The following is a 19,102-nucleotide window of genomic DNA, read 5'->3' on the forward strand; positions in this document are numbered from 1 at the left end:
CCCTGTTCCTGCCATGGGGCTCGGGGCTGCCTGCAGCGCCCAGCTCCCCATGCTAAGTAACCACAGAGAGCCCCCATCAGCCTGTGGGGTCACCGGGCACCCTTAGGCATAGAGATAAATGGAGATGTGAAAATACCAACCCAGTACTTCAGGCTACGGATCAGCAAAATACACATGTGAAGAACGGCGTGGGATAGTTTGACAAAGGGATTTCAATGCCGTAGCTCTGAGCAAGGCAGAGGCAGGGCTGCCATACGCAGCCTGGAGCGAGATCTGCGGGCAGCATGTTATGGCTCCAGCACTCCAAAGCAGCATGGAGTGTGGCTGTGTGATGATGGCAAGTAGGAAGGATTGAATAAAATACAAGAATCAGCCCAGTGCCTCAGCACGGAGAGTGACTGCAACACAGAATGCATCCTCGGAGCCGGGCCCCAAGCAGGAGGGCCCCTGAACAGCAGACTCCGCTGGCTGGTTGTCAGTGCAGGTGCAATGAATGTTACCTGAATTATAATGAAGGGGATGAAGTAAGGGGGTGGACATCGCTCATTTGTGAGTAAATTTCCTCCACGACAGCAATAAGGGCCCTGCTGCAAGCTGCCAGCAGCCCTTCCCTGTGCTGCTCCCTGCCTCGCTCCCAGCAGCAGCTCCAAGAGGCAGCACTGCCAACAGCAGCAACCCGACTACTCCAACTCGAGCAGCACTTCCCGTGAGTTTGAAGGCAAAAGAGAATTAAAGCAGAAATCAGCTGTCCTGTCCTGATGGAACTCCATGATCACGGGCAGAGCTTTATGAGACGGGGCAATACTGTGGCGTTTCATCACAGGCAGAACATTAAAAAGCTGCATGGGAGAAGTTTTCTGTCCACACATGAGGGACACAAAGATTCTGGCACAGTCCTAAACAAAGCGTGCTTCGGGATTTTCATATTTGCATCTAAAGGAAGGGAAGTGAGAAAGAACAATTACAATGGACAAAGCCAAAGGCTGTCACCCGGCGGTATCTTACAGGCACACTAAGTCCCATAGCTGGTTCTGTCTAGCAAAGGGACAGAGCACTCCTCCTGCAGTGACCAGAAGCAGCAATTCCACACCTTCCTTATGAGTTTCATCATCTAGATACAACAGAAGCTGCCAGCCAGAGCAGGAGGTTCGCACCACCCGGTGCTGCTAAAAGCAAACAGAGGGGACGTGGTGGGAACTTGAGCTCCATGCAGAGACAGCTGTGAAAGCAGCACGATGTGTGTGACCCTGCGAGGAGGAGAGATGAAGCTTCTCAGACAGAAAAAGTCCACACAGAAGTTGAATTAGGAGCTCCAAGCAAGACAATAATCTATTTCCTGTTCTATTTCTGATTTCAGGTCTTCCAGGACTCTGAAAAGTGGATGGTCAGCTGACTAAATGGACAACTACACCTGCTCAATTCTTTTCACTTTTTTTTCAAGCTATTGATTAGAGCAGGGAGATGCAGGCAGGAGTGCTGGATAGGGAACATAACATTTACTTATTTAGATGCAGACCTGAATGATGCTGTTGGTTAACAGCTCTCTACCAACTCCATGTCCTCTCTTCTCCTCAGCTCTTCCTATTGTTTTCCTCTACCCACCTCCTCAGCCTATAGAACAAAGGTGTTTCTTCAGCTTGCTGTACTTGTATCTTTACTACCTTTGGCATTTAGGGGTCCACAACATCACATGAAGACCCGTTTTGAGTTCAGTGCCTCCAGGAAAATGCTGTTCTATCACGCCTGCAGCTTGCAACGCAACTTGAAGCAGCAGAGGAGGAGGAAAAGAAATGAGGATCTGCATTTTATAACACAATGGCCCACGTGCCCCAGTGACTGCAGAAAAGATCAAGCAATGAGCTCCACGATGCTGCTTTTGGGTGGTGGGCTGGAAGGAAACAGCAGCCTTCTGAAAAGTCAAAGTGCAGAAGGGAACTACTGACCCTTTTTCCTGTTACCACAGCCCAGCAGGCTCTGGTGCTGCCTGCTCCTCTGCTGCACTCATTCCGCCTCCAGTGCTGCTTCTAATGTGACAAATATTAGCCAGTCTCATACAAACGTTAGGTAATTACCATTCTGCCATGCAGAACGGGAAGCTGGCAAAAACTATCATTTCTGTGTTGTGATGGATCAGGACAGAAAGCTGAGCATTCATGTTTGCAAGTTCCCCGTGCAGTCCTTTCATGCTGTTATTTAGCAATTACTATCAACACTTGTAAGGTTTGAAACTTCACAACTGGCTACTGACAGTATTCTTGTATTTAATAAGTACTGAGCAAACTCACTGAGTAAACTGCTACAATTTTCTTTCAAACATGAGACCTCATGGATTAGATGGTTCCTTTTCTGAGTCCTACATTCAGTAAGACTTTCCTTTGGAAGAAGGCTCTCCAGATTATACTGATGCTTCCACGACAACTGGAATTCACACGCTCAATTCAGAGCAACAGGCACTCCCAAACTTCTGAGCTTCAACTCAATCAAAATAAAACACCCTGGAGTAAACCATCCATAAAGAAATGAACTTTCCTCAGGGAAATGCTGTCAAGTGTAATGAATGGCGATCATTAGCATTCCCTAGAAATTAAACATAGCATCTGCTTGAAGAAACAGCACTTAGGACAAAAGCAGTATAAGGACACTGTTACTAACTGGCTGCACAGGGAAAGAAAAGCTTTCAAATAATCAGAAACGGAGCATGGAAAAATGGCAAAAAAAAAAAAAGTCTTAAGATGGTCTGAAAAAGAAAAAGCTCAGAGATGCACCCTCAGATGGGGCCACGTGGCTGCAACCACAACTAATCCTCCTGCCCTTAAACCAGCAGTAACATCACAGGGGGGGAAGGGACCTCAAAGATCACCTAGTTCAATACCCTTAGTGATTTTAATACCGTGTTCCTATACACTTCTCAAAGGCACACTTTGACATAGCTGTGGTTTTACTAATACCTTTTTCTGCAGCAAGCCAGAAAGTTGGAACAAAACGCCACAGATATGTCTGAATTGGTATTCTAGAAGCACATCAACAACTGGACACCAAGGGATGATATGTTCAAAGGCACTCCTGCTGACTTGGCAGAAGCATAAGCTCTGTCAGCATTAGTAGTAATTCTATTTCAGCATAGCTAGAATAACAGTTTTTAATGTTACTAAAGAAATGCCAAACACTATGATCTCCTACTTGCACCTAATGTAAGCCAAATACTTGTCTTAAACTACAGCGTGATCTGCTGAAAGCAATTCTGACTTAAGGAATTCAGAGAGTGAATAATCTGTTGCAGCATTGGTCAGGAAACCAAATTCTCAGACTGGTCCAACAGCAGCTCCCGAGATACAAACCTGAGGATCACACCCATGCATACCTGTCAGGTTTGCAGAAGCACAAGTTTGGGTGCAACAAAGAGCAAAGTTGAAGTACACACACATATAATTTCTACTCTTCATTGTCTTCAAAAAGCAAAATAAAGCAAACAAAACAACCTGTGCACAATACTAACTTTATTTCACCCAATAGCATCACCTCTATTTTGCCCTCCAAACGTAGCACAGAACTCCATACGAGGCCCACACACACTCACTGCTGTATGACCAGCCCTCCTTTTCCACCTCAGCACAGCACCTTTACCCTTCACAAAGACAGACTCACGTGACAGAAACTCCCCCCTGTAACCTCTGTCCACGTACTAAAGACAGGGTGCACACAGAAGAGTGGCAGAAAGCACTCGGAAGTAACGTGCTGCTGCCGACTGCTGAAACGCTGTGCTGACAGCTACAGCACACACACACACACACACACAGCACTTCCAGAGTAATTTATCTTCTTCTCAAAAACTGCGTAAAACCCTTCAGATTATCCACTTCCCTCCAGTTCCCCTTTCTAAAACACCGCTGCCTGGGAGCTAGCACTACAGGACAAATTCACAGGTGCATGTCAAAAACAGATTCCATTCCCCTGTTTATGGACGCGGCTTCCATTAAGCACCAGCACATCCAGAGCACCAGCTGAGTAAGACGGGCTGCCTGGAAACGCATGCCCAATCTCAGGGACGAGGTAGCTTTGCTTATACAGTGGGTACATTCCACTCTAAACTCTTCCTTGAGTAGATGTTCAGTGGCCATTAGGAGAAAAAGCGAGAGCTCGCAGTGCTGGAGCTAACAAAAGCAGCTGAGAGCTAAAGATTCAATATTTACCTTGGTGCAAAATCTGCTGAGGATGATGTGGTCCTGAGCCCAGATCTGGACTCACCCCTCCAATCCACAGCTTCCTGAGAGCAAAAAAAGTGAGAACAACCCAAGCAAACCTGGGATCTTTCAAAGGCCGCCTTTAAACATGACTGCTATTCCACCACTTTGGATAAGAAGTGGAAGAGAGGAACACGGGAACGATATGGCATGAATTCATAAACTGAAACGTGGTACGATTTCTCCATATAGATTTTAAGCCTCATTTAGGCAGAATTTTCCTCCCAGCTGGAGCAGCTGAAGAGGTAGCACTCATCCTGTGTGCTGCCAGACAACGTATCAGCACCCACTGACATCCATAACAGCAGATGAGAAAGGTCCAGGAGCAGTGCCTTACCAACAGGAGTCTATAGGGAAAAGTCAGCAAACAACAGCAACAGAAGCAGACTCAGACGTGGCACACAGCAATAAGAGAATGTTGGAAAAGCCACTGAACTCCTGACTTTTCTTTCCCCAGAGTTCAAAGTTAGCTAAGTTTCAAGATATTTCATATCTGGTAACTGTGCTTTGAGCTTAGTAACATCTAAATACATTCAATTTCAAATAAGTACTGATTTTGTCTTAAATTAGATTATATGAGGACATTTATATTTATAGATAGAAATTGGCACATGTAAAATGTTATGTGAGCTGAGAAATTAGTTCTGATATTTCTTTTCCTAATAAAGAAAATGGCATTATTTGCCATCTAAGAAACAAACAGAATGAAACACATACTTTGTTAGTGCCGATATTAGGTAAAATATCTTGTTAATAAAAAACAGCAGAAAACTGAAGAACAGGATTTCCAACCTTTGCCCTGTGTATGGCTCTATTACTCTGTCCAAGCAGAGGCAAACCAATGAGCTTTCCACGTTATACATTCCATTTCAAGATTTTGCAAGGGTGCTTTATCACACTGCCTCCTAAAACGTCCAACTGAACATCTATGTTTAAAAGCAGTGGGTTTTTTATACCTCGATTTTAGGTCTTACAAAAACACTACGAGTCCTTCCAGGTCAAAGTTGCTCTGATAAATCTACACAGCAAAAAATAAATGAATCTACATTCGTTCTGCTCCATGAAACCGGAAGAAACGGATATAATTTCTCTAAGTAAATGCTGACTGCTTCGTATTCACTTCATTTTTAATTCTATATTACATCTACAAACCAGACCTAAGCGCTGTCTTTAAAACTAGCACTAAGACATCTTATTACCCCCCTTTACAGGGCAAATCATGCTGTGGATTGCTAAATCCCAGGCAAAAGACAACACTTTTGAGAAAATCTATGAATGCATTTTACAAATGCATTTGGAGAGGGCGCTACCAGGCAACACAGAGTCCAAACCTGGCAAAGCTGGCAGATAAACACGCTGACCCTACCGAGTTGGCATGACAGCCAGGAAGGCCACACAGAAGTGAATGGAAGCACTGAGTGCTCCCTGCTCCATCTGCACAGGATGCTGCAGAGAGCATCTTCACCTGGGCGCTGGAATTAGTTGGGCTGGAAAAGGCACACAGCACATTTCTTCAACACTCTTCTTCCCAGGACATCTCTCATATCTGCTGCAAGAACAAGCTGAGCATAATTTGATCTCGTACTTTTAATGAAAAATAAGATAAAGAATGACATGACAAAAAATAAGTAGTTACTGGCTGCAGAACAATCTTTAAAGCAACCTTACAGTAAGAAAAAGAAACAAGCAAGCAGAAAGAAGGACAGCTTTCAATAGCATAAAAAAAAAACACTCCCGTATCACTGTATCAGCAGCAGTAGTCTACACCATATTTACAGCCATTCCATATAATGAAATTAAGATATTTGGAAGTGACTCCAACAGTTATGGTGCTTGGATACACTGCATACAATGAACAAAATGAAATCCCAGCAGCAGTCTTCTACATAAGGAAAGGCTTTATACAGTGATCTGCATTATTTTTTCTGCCCAAGTTATGAAAATGCTCAAAAAACTCTGTAGAAATCGAAGAGAACTAGATTTAAAAAAGCAAAAAAATCAGCTCATGTTCTGATCAAAGTGCTCGGAGGGGAACAGCCTTGCTATGTTTCCTTCCCCCCGTAAGGTTCTTTGTAAAATAAAGCTAAAAAAAATGGTTACATTCAAAAAGCTATATTTTATTGTTATGGCAACTGATGTGCTAAAAATAAAGAAATAAAGTTGTTATGGCAACTAGCATTTTAAAAGGCAGTCAAAAGTAGAATAACCAAACATTCTGCTGGCTTAAAATGTAACGTCTATGACTCAATTTTCAGAGAGAGCTTCAGAGACAAGTAGTGTTCTTTTTTTGACGCTGCTCCGGAGCTCACAATTAGCACAAGCTCCAGAGAGCTCCGCAGAGCACAAGGCAGGAGCTGGAGGAGGACAGGCATTTCGCCACTGGGACTCCTCTTGGGCACCGGGAGCAACGCACACCTTGTGCTGCTTCCTTACTGCGCTGAGCAAGCAGAGCTCTGCTCCTTCATACGTACAGGATTATACAGACCATTATAATTACTAGATCATAGTACCTTCAGTGTCTGATAGATGGGTGGTCAGCCTTGCTGTGAGCTGTGCTTCCCCCAGCAGACAGTCACAGAACTCGCTCTCTGCCACCCAACACTTGGCACATGTCAGAGTTACCACTTACAAAGTTAACAGAGCTGCACACTGTGAAACTTTCCGAGGCCCATAGTCAGATAAGCCTTAATTACTACTAAGCAGAGTATCTAACAAACACTTCAGGGATGTGAGACGGTAACTTTTACTGCAAATAACTTGCACTGGAAATATTTGCACTGGAACCACGCACACAGCATTCACTCCCAATCCCATGCTGGCTGACATTTAACACAGTATACCCACAGTTCCTGTGTGCAGTACTCCTTTCTTACCCCTCTGAGAGCCCCATCCACCAGAGCTATGCACATTCACTGCTTGCACAGCCAAGAATTCAGATTGTACTGAAGGAAAAAGAATCCGATCAATTCCTTGTTGTGCAGTGGAATGTCAAGCAAGATATAAGGAAGGGCAGCAAGGGTAACACAGATAAATTTAAGTGTATTTTTGTGGGTTTGTTTGCCCAGTCTCCGTATTAACCCCTGAGGGTAGGTGCACAGTTACCCATTCCCCCTTAAAGCACCACATGAAGCCACAAGTACTTCTAGAGGTGCAAACATGGAGGCCGGAACGGATGTTAAATGTGGAATCCATGACAAGGTCAAGAGCTTCTGCATGGGAAACTCCATGTACAATAGTCACTATACAGCAATTCTCATCAGTCAAGATAAACCTTAGAAATAGGAAAAACAAAGCTTTAAAAGCAGAAACTTCAGCAGCAGGCTCTGTAACACACAGGCTGAAGGAGCCAGGCTGCATATTTTCAAGGCTTGTTGCTGACTCAACCAGCTAGTGAAGACAAAAGGCATGCTGTTGTGAGCTTTCTATGAATTCTGTTTCCTCATTGTATAATAGTCTAAAATTAATCAAGTGCATGGTTGCTTGAAGTGCAGGTCTTCAGTTCCAAAGAAAACATGCAGCAGACCAAACAACACCCCACCTAACTGAGAGCTACATTCATCCATCGCTTGCATGGCAGCTGCACAGAGAATGCACCTCACTGCTGCCGTAGGAAAAGGGGGAAGCTCTCTAGAGAAATATGTGTGTAAGTCACCACAATGCAATTGCCTTCAGCCACAGTGAAGAAAACCTCTTCTGGCAGGCTGAATATGAGGTTTAGTTTAGAGTCAGGCTGTATCCCGGACTATCTGGTCAAAAAAAAAGGTTAGATTCTGAAAACGGGTTGCTTTTGAGACAAGTCAGCCATAGGAATGTCACTTTATCCAGGCTGGATGTGGCTCTGGGCAGCCTGGTCTGGTGGTTGGTGACCCTGCACATAGCAGGGGGTTGGAACTGGATGATTATTGTGGTCCTTTTCAACCCAGACCATTGTATGGTTCTATGATTCTATCAAATACTACATCTGACTAAAACAGATACAGCTCAACATCACTAATACTCAGCTGTCAATTCCAAAGAACATCCCACAACAATCTACAACTGGAATAAATTCTTAGCTGCTGCAATATTTGGGCATGTTCACAGAAACCCATGTGAAAGATTATTAGAAAGAGATGCACAAGTAGACTGCGAGTGGTCTCCTTTTGGGCAGCTGCTTTTTGCAGCAGCTGCAAATCTGGTACTGGTGGGGAAATTACTCTTAACTGGTATGAAAATACTAATTGCAAAGAGAAAATGTTCATGGACTACAGGCAGTAAATAAGATCTACAGGTCTCTCATCTCCTTTAAAGTTATTGCTGTAAAGCGTACCTAACGCTGGCTTGTTTCCTTAGAGCATCCTATAAGAATGAATACGGATAACAACAAATCCCAAACTGCAATCTAAAAGAAGTCATACATATATTGAGGTTGAAAAAGGTATCAGGATCCTCTCATGTATTAGATGCTAGCGTGAATTCAAGTGATGCATTCATCGCTCACTGTTATTATTACTGCTTGCTCACTAAGATTTGGAAACATCAGCTCTCGGTCAGCCACAGGAAATACTGCCTGTTTTGAAAACTGACTCCTTTGCTGCCTTCTACACGTGAAAGTTTAGGACCTCAGATTGAGCTCTTAGAGCAAACAGTGGGTTTGAGGCTTTCAAAAGCACACAACAGAGCTACAGCACAGTTTCTCCCAGCTTTAATTCAGATGAAGACCATTCCAAGCAAAAACTGCAACTAGCAATTCAGATTTTCAAGACATTGTTATTATTTTTAGAATGTTATCATTTTTAGACAGTCACTGCATCTGGATATGCCAGTGCCTTCTGCGTGGCACAGTGTCAGTTCAGCAGCCAGCCGATGCACAAATGGCCTTCTTATTTGCAAGTCAGTGTGAGGCTGTCCCCATTTGCTTCTGGAGACTAATGTCACTATTAATTTACACATGCAATAACAGAAATTAGTCACCCTTATAAACAAGTCATTTAAAATACAATTGCTCTGTCTTTCAGTGCAGCTTTCCGATCTCCAGACTGCAGATGCTGTGTGGATAACATCACTGAACTCCGCTCAAACTAGCTGCTCCATTACAGCAACGTACACAAAATGATGCTTTGTCTCTTCTGCTCACCTTCAAACAGCTCAGGCCCTCGAGTAACATGGCCTCCTGAACACCAGTTACGTGACCTTTGCATGGAAGCAGGGAATGGTTAGGAAGAAGTCAGCATGCAAAGAATTACAGATGAAAGGCAGCACCATGAGAGCATTGAGAAGATAAACGTTGTTAGGAACTGTAGAGCTCTCAGGCTGGCCTGGGCTCTGAACCCCCTGACAGAGCTGGAGATGTCCATGTTCATTGCAGGGAGGTAGAGCTAGCTGACCTTTAAAAGCCCCTTCCAACTCAAATGATTCTATCATTCCTACAACTGTCTGCACACACAACTGATCAAAAACCGATCAATTTGAATACTGGTTTGTTAATAGGTAAACTAGGATAGCTATCAATGTTTTATCTATGGAAGGATAGCACAGAGCTTTAGAACTTGTCCAGAGGTGTGAAGCATTTACCACAACTAGCAGCTTTTATTGCACACTAAAGAAACAGAGAGATACTGAGATATCCCTGCTCCTTTCTGCCTAACAAAACACTCTGCACCATCGTATATATCAGTGTACATCCAGAGTCTATGAGAATGTCAATTTAAATATCAGTTCTTCCAGTAACCATCAGTTAAGCCTATTCAGGCCATAACGCTGTTATTACCATTCTACTTCAACTGACGCTCCCCTGCTTCTGCAGATAACGGATTATAAATGCACAGAGATCCCAACAGAACGTGGCCTCCAAGAGGACAAATGCAAATCTCATTTGCACTCTACCCTTCAGAACAGATGTGTGAATGCATGTGAGTGTTAGCGCTGGTACATCGTACAGTGCCCCAAGAGTCAAGGCTGCATCCTGAATGTCATCAGTGCTATCCTAAGTGGTTGTGCACAGAAGAGAAAATGCAGGACCATTCTGCCTGTGCTAGAATGCTTTATAATTCTTACACAGGCCCTGAAAAAAAAATATTGGAATTATTTTATGTATGTTTTTTATATCGTATATAAGGGTTAAAATTTAGATAACACAAAAATTACTAATGGATGCTATTTTTTTTTTTTCCTGCAAAGAGCTGTCATTAAACATAAGAATCCCTTCAGAGACAAAGAGTGAGTACAAGGTTTTCCCTTCCGTGCACACAAAATTGAAAAATTTTCTCCAGATGAGCAATAAATGAATCAAAACTTGACAAATTAAATTCACCTCAGGGACATTTTCTTCCTGAATTTCTAACAGAAGTATTAACATTTACTGTGTGACGAGATACCTTGGCACGTTCATAATAAACTAAACCTTTTATCTGAAGTCTGAATTTAAATAAAGCTCTTTAAAGAAATAAAACCTCTGTCAACTTCTGCTCTTCGGAGGCAGTATTTTCTTATTAATTTCTGGAACGTATTTTCAGTTCATGTGTAATTTGTTATTCCACAACACGTAGAGTCACTAAAATAGCTCAAACAAGGGGAAAATTAGCCTCCAGCAGTAGTCAAAATACCACTAATGAAGTAATAACAGCCAATACCAAAGATGAGGCATCCCATCAATCCAATCAGTGTTTGATTGGATCTTTCCCCAGAAACCACATTAAATTATAAAAACATAACAAATCTACCTGACCCAAAATGAACAACCAAGTTCAACAGATCAGTTAAGTAAAAGCCATCCTTGTTCTAACCCCTTCAGGGAAGGCAGAGATAAGTAAAACTTAAGAACCTGCCTATAGATATTGACTTAGCTGAATATAACACAAACAAAACTGGAAATGCTATGCATATGTCGGATTATCTGTTCCTGCACAGTTATTGTCTTATTGTGTTTCGAACAAGATACAAGTTGATGGAAGAACTTATCCTGGATGTCATCACCGAGAAGTGGAAGAAAGGAAGGTTGTTAGAAGTCAGCATTCCCAAGAGGAAATCATGCTTGACCAACCTGGTAGCCTTCTGTGATGTCACGGCTGGCTGGGTCAGCGAGGGGACAGCAGTGGACACTGTCTGCCTTCATTTCAGCAAGTCTTTTGACACTGTCACCCATAACATCCTCATCAGTACGTCAAGCAAGTGTGGGACAGATGAGTGGACAGAGACGTGGACTGAGAACTGACGAGCTCAGAGAGCTGTGACTGGCAGCAGAGTCTGGCTGGTGGCCCATAGCTAGCAGTGTTTCCCAGGGGTCAGTACTGGGTCAGTCTGGTTCTACATCTTCATCAATGACCTGGATGAAGAGGTAGAGTGCACCCTCAGCACGTCTGCTGACGATACAAACCCGAGAGACATGGTCGACACACTAGAAGGCTGTGTTGCCATTCAGTGAGACCTGGGTAGTCTGGAGAGTTGGGCAGAGAATCATGTAAGGTTCAACAAGGGCAAGTGTAGAATCCTACACCTGCGGAGGATTAACCACACTCATCAGTACAGGTTAGGGGATGACCTGCCAGAGAGGAGCTCTTCTGAGAAGGACCTGGCGGTCCTGAGGGACAACAGATTGGCCATGAGCCTGCTGTATGTACTTGTGGCCAAGAAAGCCAATAGGACCCTGCAGTGTATTAATAAGAGCGTGGCTAGCAGGTCCAAGGAGGTGACCCTCCCCCTCTACTTTGCCCTGGTGAGGCCACATCTGTAGAACCGTGTCCAGTTCTGGGCTCCCCAGTTCAAGAAAGACAGGGAACTTCTATGGAGAGTCCAGTGGAGGCCTACAAAGATGATTAGGGCCTGAAGCATCTCCCGTATGAGGAAAGGCTGAGACACCTGGGGATGTTCAGCCTGGAGAAGACTAATTGGGGATCTCATCAATGTTATTAAGTATCTCAAGGGCAGGAGTCAAGCGGATGGGTCCAGTCTCTTCCAGTGGTGCCCAGCAACAGTCCAAGGGCAAGAGGCAGAAACTGGAACACAGGAAGTTCCATACAAACACGAGGAAAAACTTATTTACTGTGAGGTGACAGAGCACTGGAACATACGGCCCTGAGAAGTGGTGAAATCTCCTCTGGAGATATTGAGAACCTCCCTGGATGCTTTCCTGCGTGACCTACTGTAGGGAACCTGCTTTAAGCAGCAGAGTTGGGCTCTATGACATCCAGAGGCCCCTTCCAACCCCTACAATTCTGTGACTCTGTGAAGTATTATCCATCTCTTTTTAGCCAAATGAAAAAGTGACTTATTGATAACTGATCGTCATAATAGCTTTTTGTTTGTTTATCATCAATAAGCGTAGAGCTGTACCATTCTTGATATCTCATCTCTCTAACAGAGAAGTGAGACTTGTCCAATTAGTAAAAAACGATATAAAGATGCAAATAGAATCAAAATATCGGAGATTGGCACTTTCCAAAATATAATCACTGAAATTTCCCAGTGATGAGAATTGAGACAATGAAAGATCTTAAGATTCTTTTTTTCTTTCCTCAACAGGAGGGACATTTATGATTCTCACTAAGGTATTTGCCATAAGAACGCATCTCAGAAGAAAAGACGCCAGTCATTTTGGGAATAATGAGAATGCTTCACCACGCAGACACATTTTCAAAAAACTGCTGGAAAAAAAGAGAAAGAAAAGCACACAGTTTGCATGCCATTCTGGATGCTCTCTGTTGTTGGTAATCAGCCTGCTCAGTAGGCAGAGCTCAGATGACATGGACAATCCCCACTGAACCAAGCAGAAAACCCAGAAGTTGTTCCACTCCACAAAGAAGGGTAAATAAGCTCTCCCACTTTCACTGAGGACAAACAGATGCAGAATTCTGAACACAAATATTTGCCACAAAAATACTCTAATGTTTCAGTCCATTAACCAATCTGCTGTGGCAGCTGGTGAACAGTCATCTTTTTAATTAGCCTCCCTTACTGATTAATTAGTCTCAGAGCACTGAGCAGTGGAACCCTGCACGATGCCATTGAGACAAAAGATACTCCTCTTCCTGGTCCTAGCTTCATATCCTTTGATGTAGCTGCAAATAATAAACTTGGTTAATTTTCTACTCAAACTAAAATAGTCTTTTTCCTACATACATAACTCTCTCAATCCACAACTAAACAGTTTCAACGCCACTCTTTCACACAAATAAAAAACACGGCATCCAGGCACCAGTTTCAAAGCCAATTGCATTTTATCACATTAGATTAGACACAGTGGCTCATTTGTAATCTCCTCCACATCCCATTTTCTACCCATGCTAACAAACTTGCATTAAAAAAAAGCCAAGCAAATATTACCTTATTGCTGCCATCAAGTGACAGCAGATTGCTAACCATTTACACATCAGTTCTGACAGGGTCAGAGTGAGGTGTGACAGAGCATCATGACTGCTGAAGACCACTACCAGTCACACCAGCTGCAAATGGGGTAAACTGTGGCTTGCCACTGGTTAACTTACAGGAGTTCCAAATATATCTCATCATGGAAAAAGTCCACCTGAGCATCTTGAGAGGGAATGGGAAGGTGAACAAGAACTACTGTCACCTACGCAGGAGAAAACCTCCTTCACTGCAGTGACCCACACTTGTGTGTCAGTTCTGCTCATCTCCATCTAACAAACAGGTCTGACATGATTTTACAGGAACTCCATCTATAAGTACCAATACTATCCCTCCATTATCATCATATAAGCAGCGTTCTCAATGATTTGCCTTTGTTTCTTCCTTAATAAATGGAGAAAATACATATTTATCTCTGCTAATGCACATATTTTCCCCTCTGCACGGTGCCACATGCAGCAGGGTCAGAAGCCCTTGGCTCACATGTCATAAAGGTAACTGCAGTGCATTTTTATACAGTACAGATTTACATATATGTCAGAAATGAAACACTGCCAAATCACAACTCCCACTCTCTGAAATTGTATGCAAGACCTGCTATTGTGCTCCAGTCAAGATTTCTGAGAGGCTCACAGCAATCACCAAGCTGAACTCAGCAGGAGATGTAAGACAGAGCAATCGTGGCTTCTCAGCACAGAAGCGTTCCTCACTCCCTGCCCTCCCAGAACTTCAGCCCCAGCCAGAGGTGGGAAACATGTCACCGTGGGAAGGCTCTGGGATTGGAAATGCAGTTCACTAGATGGTTCTCAGCAGCACGCTGACCTCCAGTACAGAGGATGACAGGACTTGCCTTTTCGAGACAGTAAGAACAGCACTGATTTTTTCTAACTAGGTCAGATATTTTTCTTTCTGTGTTGAACTGAAACACTAAAACAAAACCCAAATTATTCAATTCCCTACAGAAAATACTGAACAAAACACTCCCCTAACAGAAAGGGCGTGTCTGCATCACAATTTCTTAGCAAATTTTTATGTTTGAGATTGTGCTATCATTCACCAGGGACACATTTTCAATCTGCCAACACTGTTCTCCATCCCCAGCCAGCAGTTTCCCAGGACTCACCCAGTAGTTTTAAAGCTCCAGCATTTAATAGATTTCTCTCTGACGCCCAGAAGATGCAGCCATAGATCAGGTATCACGTGCACAATACAGATAACCCTAGCTGTTGGTTCAACATGGAACCCATGATAGTAAAAAGGCAGTTTTCAAGATCTGTTCCTCAAGTTAGGCCTCTAAAATTTGCTTTAGAAAAAAATTTGTAGATCACATATAATCAAATGTGCTCTTATAGTCAAGAAATATATTCAAGAAAAGTGACCAGCATTCCTTATGTTACCAAGAAGTAATAGCTAATGCTAAGTTAATGACAGCAGCACTCCATGCCATTCTACAGAGTAACACTGTTTAGCCATGTTATTTTGATCACCAGGCAAAGAAAACAAACCTATGCCTACATGAACTTTCTTCCTTACAAATCTCCATGTGTAGAGCTTTTTCCATGGATTTCCAGGCGTCCTCACTCTCCCTGAGGCAGTGCAACTGGCAGTGCAGCAGAACAGTACCGGTGAGGCCAGGTGGCAGAAAAGAAAATGGGTCAGGGTGCTGGGAGAGAGCTGTGCCAAGAAGCTAGGAGATGGAGCAGCGTGGGACAGCATGGCTGCAGCTCCAAGGCAAGCAGGCAGCTGGGTCAGGCAGAGCTGTACCAGGGGCAAGCAGGCAGTGGGGCATGGTACAGGTGTTGCTCCCACCTCTGACACACCTGAGTCCCAGGACAGTCAAATGCAGAATGCTGCCATCTCTTATCAGTGAATTGCTCAGGTTGGAGAAGACCACGTAGCAACATCGCACAGGAAGATGCTCAAGGATGCATGTGCTTACTGAAAATACTGAAGTAGTCAAGGAGACAATGAAACTGTGCAGATGCATGCACAAATGGAAAGAATCAAAATGAAAGCTATGTATTTGATGGGAAGAAAAGTTAATTATGGAAAAAATAACGCACGTGTTCATATACTGGGACAGCAGTGCACAAACAATGCAGAAAAATCAGTTCTGCTTTGTCATACAGAAGAAAGTGAGCAATGAGTAATACTCAAATTACAAATCTGTTAAACACACATCTCATTACTGATACACATAAGATACTGCTACCAGAAAGCTTTCAGCAGGACTCAGAGAAGAATATACATACGACAATCCTTAAGTAGCTTAATTCACTTTACAAGCACACAAAACTGAATCCATTTTCCTTCAGATGTAGTATAGAAAGCTCCTAAAAAATGTCTGACAAGTTTTTCTGTTGCATCCAACCAACAACAGAACTTATCTTTAGTTTGGCACAGTAGTTCACCCATTCATTTATTTTCATGAACTCTTTCATCCAATGTATGCTGGGTGATGTTATCACCAGTAGCTACATGTGGCTTGGCTACAGAAGAAAGCTTATGATTTCAGAATAGATTTGTTTCAGCAGAAAACTGAATTTGCACAAATGCTTCAGCAAATAATTCTATAATCCATACCAGTGTATACAGCACCTATCATCTTCCAAAATACACACCACCTAAATACTTCTACCACAAAAAGGCCAAACGTGGCAAGGTATTTTTAAGGCACGAGACCCTAGCTTCAAGATCAGACTTGTATTTTAGAAGCTCTCCACTCCTTCCTCCACAGTGAAACAAACATATTTGCCACTTTTGGAAAGCAAGCAGAAAAATAATGGAGGTGGCTTTGATGCAACATACAGCTGACAGATGTCCTGCGAATGGTTTCCAAGGAAAATACAACCCAACCACCACTTCAAAAAGAAAAATTTACACCATCAAAATAGCTTTATTAGTTGGTAAAGGAAACAGAAGTCACGGTGGCAGATCTCACTCTGGGTCTTTTTAAACTTGACCGACAAACAGGACAAGTATCAAAAAGATGCCACAACATTAGGAAAGGAAGCATTTACTAACAACCTCTACCCCAGAACTTTTCTGTAGATAGATGATCCATTCTCCATATAATAAGTCCAACATTTTCTTTGATCAACATATAGAAGTGTATTCACTTATTTGTGCCATTGTGACCATTCTTGATACCACCTTTTTTTTTCCCCCATCAAGAGTGCATGAGCACCCTGCAGTGAATTGTAGAATCACAAAAAGTGAATGTACTTACACTGCACAAAGATCTTACCAGCATAACCCAGTGGTTCTCAATCTTTACATTACAGGTATAAGCAGCCTGGGACAAAACCACAGACAACTTCAGGTGTTCACTGACTGCACTGGTAGCATCAGTGTGCGGAATAGGAATAGATTACTGACACAATCCTCTTCTCAAACCATCTGTACTACAAGGAGACTGGTCTCGTCTTCAGGAGAATATTTCTAAACTTCTTTTTTAAACAACAAGATAAAAACCACTCGGGTTTGTATTCTTATTTCTAACTAAAAAGCAGGAAATTAAGACACAGAGTGACCAGAAACTGCTGAAAAACAAAGGCATGAATTTTAAAAGCAAACACCTGGACAAGAAGCCGATGTGCTTATTATCATCTCAGCAAGTGAACAGAAAACTAAATGTCAAGTATTACCATAGATATAGGTCAGCAGTTTCTACTGTTAATGTCATTCAGCAGGTACCCCTGGCAGGAGGTAGAGTCACCATCACTATCTCAGTTGCTTCAAACAAGCCAAACCGCTCCCCTCTTCTGCTGCTTGGCCACTGAATAAAATTGCTGCTCTGTATAATTCATTTCAACCCCTCAAGAAAGAGAAGGGAAAAAAAAAAAAAAAAAACAACCCTTACCATTGTGATGAGAATTCTGTATTTATCCAGCATTGCCTCATTGTCGTGGCATCCTGCCAGCAGCTGCCAAACCTCTGCCCTCAGTGCCTCAGGAACTCCTCTCTTCACCAGTGTGGACAATCCGTTGGGTCTCACCACAAGGTTATTGTGCCTAAGGAACAGAGAACCATTCACCTGTTATGCTACATGAATAGAAAGCAAGACAAAAAGAGCTCAAGTTTTCCAATAGTGCCCTGAAAACTAAGAGTCATCAGCTATAAACATTTCTTCCACGGGTCATACTAACTGGTATTCGTCAGATGGGAAGCAAGGATTTACAGTAAGAACTAATGGCAAAATATAGCCATTTCCAAAGTTATCCCAGGGAAGATGAGAAATGGTAATGACAATTAAAATAATATATTGCAGAAACAGAACTATACTGGTCAATAAAAAAGAAACTGAATTAAAAGAGAAAACTAAACTGTATGTGCAATGTGTATGTTTAGCATAAGTTCCCTGCATAGGGAATGACACTTTGGGAGCAATCTGGAGGTGACTTTAAGTATTAACACAAAGATTTACAGTCCTGCTCTTACCCCTAGTGCCAAGAGCTCATAGCAAGTCACACAGCAGCCCTGGCACGCAGCTTGCTAAAGTGCCAGCACTCCAAGCTGCCCTTGAGGCTGCACAGCCACCAGGCAATCCAGCAGCACCAGGATGGCTCTTCCCTGCCTCCAGCACCATGTCAGTCACCCTCCAGAAATGGGCACACAGGTCGGATACCAAAGACAGGGCGTTTTTCACAACTAAGCCCATGCCTTCAGGATAACACAACTGCACACACAACATTGCACTGCATTCAGACACAGATATTTAAAAGTCCTTTCTGAGATAATGGTGTTTACTGCTGTAGATTAAACCTCGGTTTGATTTATTACGACCATTTTCCTAACAATGCAGCACGAAGGCCATGTGAATTGATGCTATTCTTGCTAGGGTACAAAATGCTTTGCAGGAATTTGCTTTGTTATTGTTTTGACCATTGTTATGTTTTCCAGTTCTACTGGCAGAATATTGAGAGTGGCAGTTTAGCCAAATGCTAGCAAGCTGCCATTTAATTAAATAACCCACAATTTGACCCTCAATTTTATATAAATGTTTGGAGTACTCATTCTCTGAAGCAGCTCGCTAAGATGTGAACAGTTTTCCACTGCTGTTTCCATTTAAAAGCTGCTCTAAACAATGTCCTTTGTCCCACACTCAGAGGATGGTATCCATGATACCCCCGTTGTCTCAAATCACTGTGACAATGGGGAGGAGCCGGGAGGCATGACTTATCATAAATAATGCTTTCTTCTTTTAAAAGCAGTGATTAGCTTTAATTTTCAGCATGCGGTGCAACAGAAGTCACTTCAAAGTTCATTATTCAGTCAGCCAAAATGAAGGCCTTGCTAGGCCCTGCTCTCTTGTCTGGTATATCTCAAGGCAGGGTACATTAGTAACGCCATGACAGGAGAAAGTTTGAAAGCAAAGACAATACTCACAGATTAAAAGAACCACACATCCTAAATAGCTACAGAATGATGAAGTGTACATCCAGGTATAAAAAAGGTACAATAGAAACTTTAAGTTCTGCAAATACAAACTATTCATAGTACACTTCATATCAAATTTA

The 19,102-nt window shown here is 42.8% G+C and overlaps 1 protein-coding gene and 1 long non-coding RNA gene across 9 annotated transcripts in view; one reads left to right on the top strand and one right to left on the bottom strand.

The window, feature by feature from the left end:
* The window catches only part of RABGAP1L (RAB GTPase activating protein 1 like), a 216,544-nt gene that overhangs the window by 137,412 nt on the left and 60,030 nt on the right, over positions 1-19,102 (bottom strand). For all 8 annotated transcript variants that reach the window (NM_001389346.2, NM_001389347.2, XM_046944410.1 and 5 more), the window contains one exon: positions 17,446-17,596. In NM_001389346.2, coding sequence (NP_001376275.2) covers positions 17,446-17,596 — 151 coding nt within the window. The remainder of the gene's footprint in view (positions 1-17,445; positions 17,597-19,102) is intronic.
* Positions 11,292-13,312, top strand: LOC121111367. Its single transcript, XR_005862021.1, has 2 exons — positions 11,292-11,556; positions 12,741-13,312. It is a non-coding gene; the product is annotated as an uncharacterized LOC121111367 (long non-coding RNA).

Source organism: Gallus gallus, chromosome 8 (assembly GCF_016699485.2).
Source record: "Gallus gallus isolate bGalGal1 chromosome 8, bGalGal1.mat.broiler.GRCg7b, whole genome shotgun sequence".
NCBI lineage: Eukaryota > Metazoa > Chordata > Aves > Galliformes > Phasianidae > Gallus > Gallus gallus.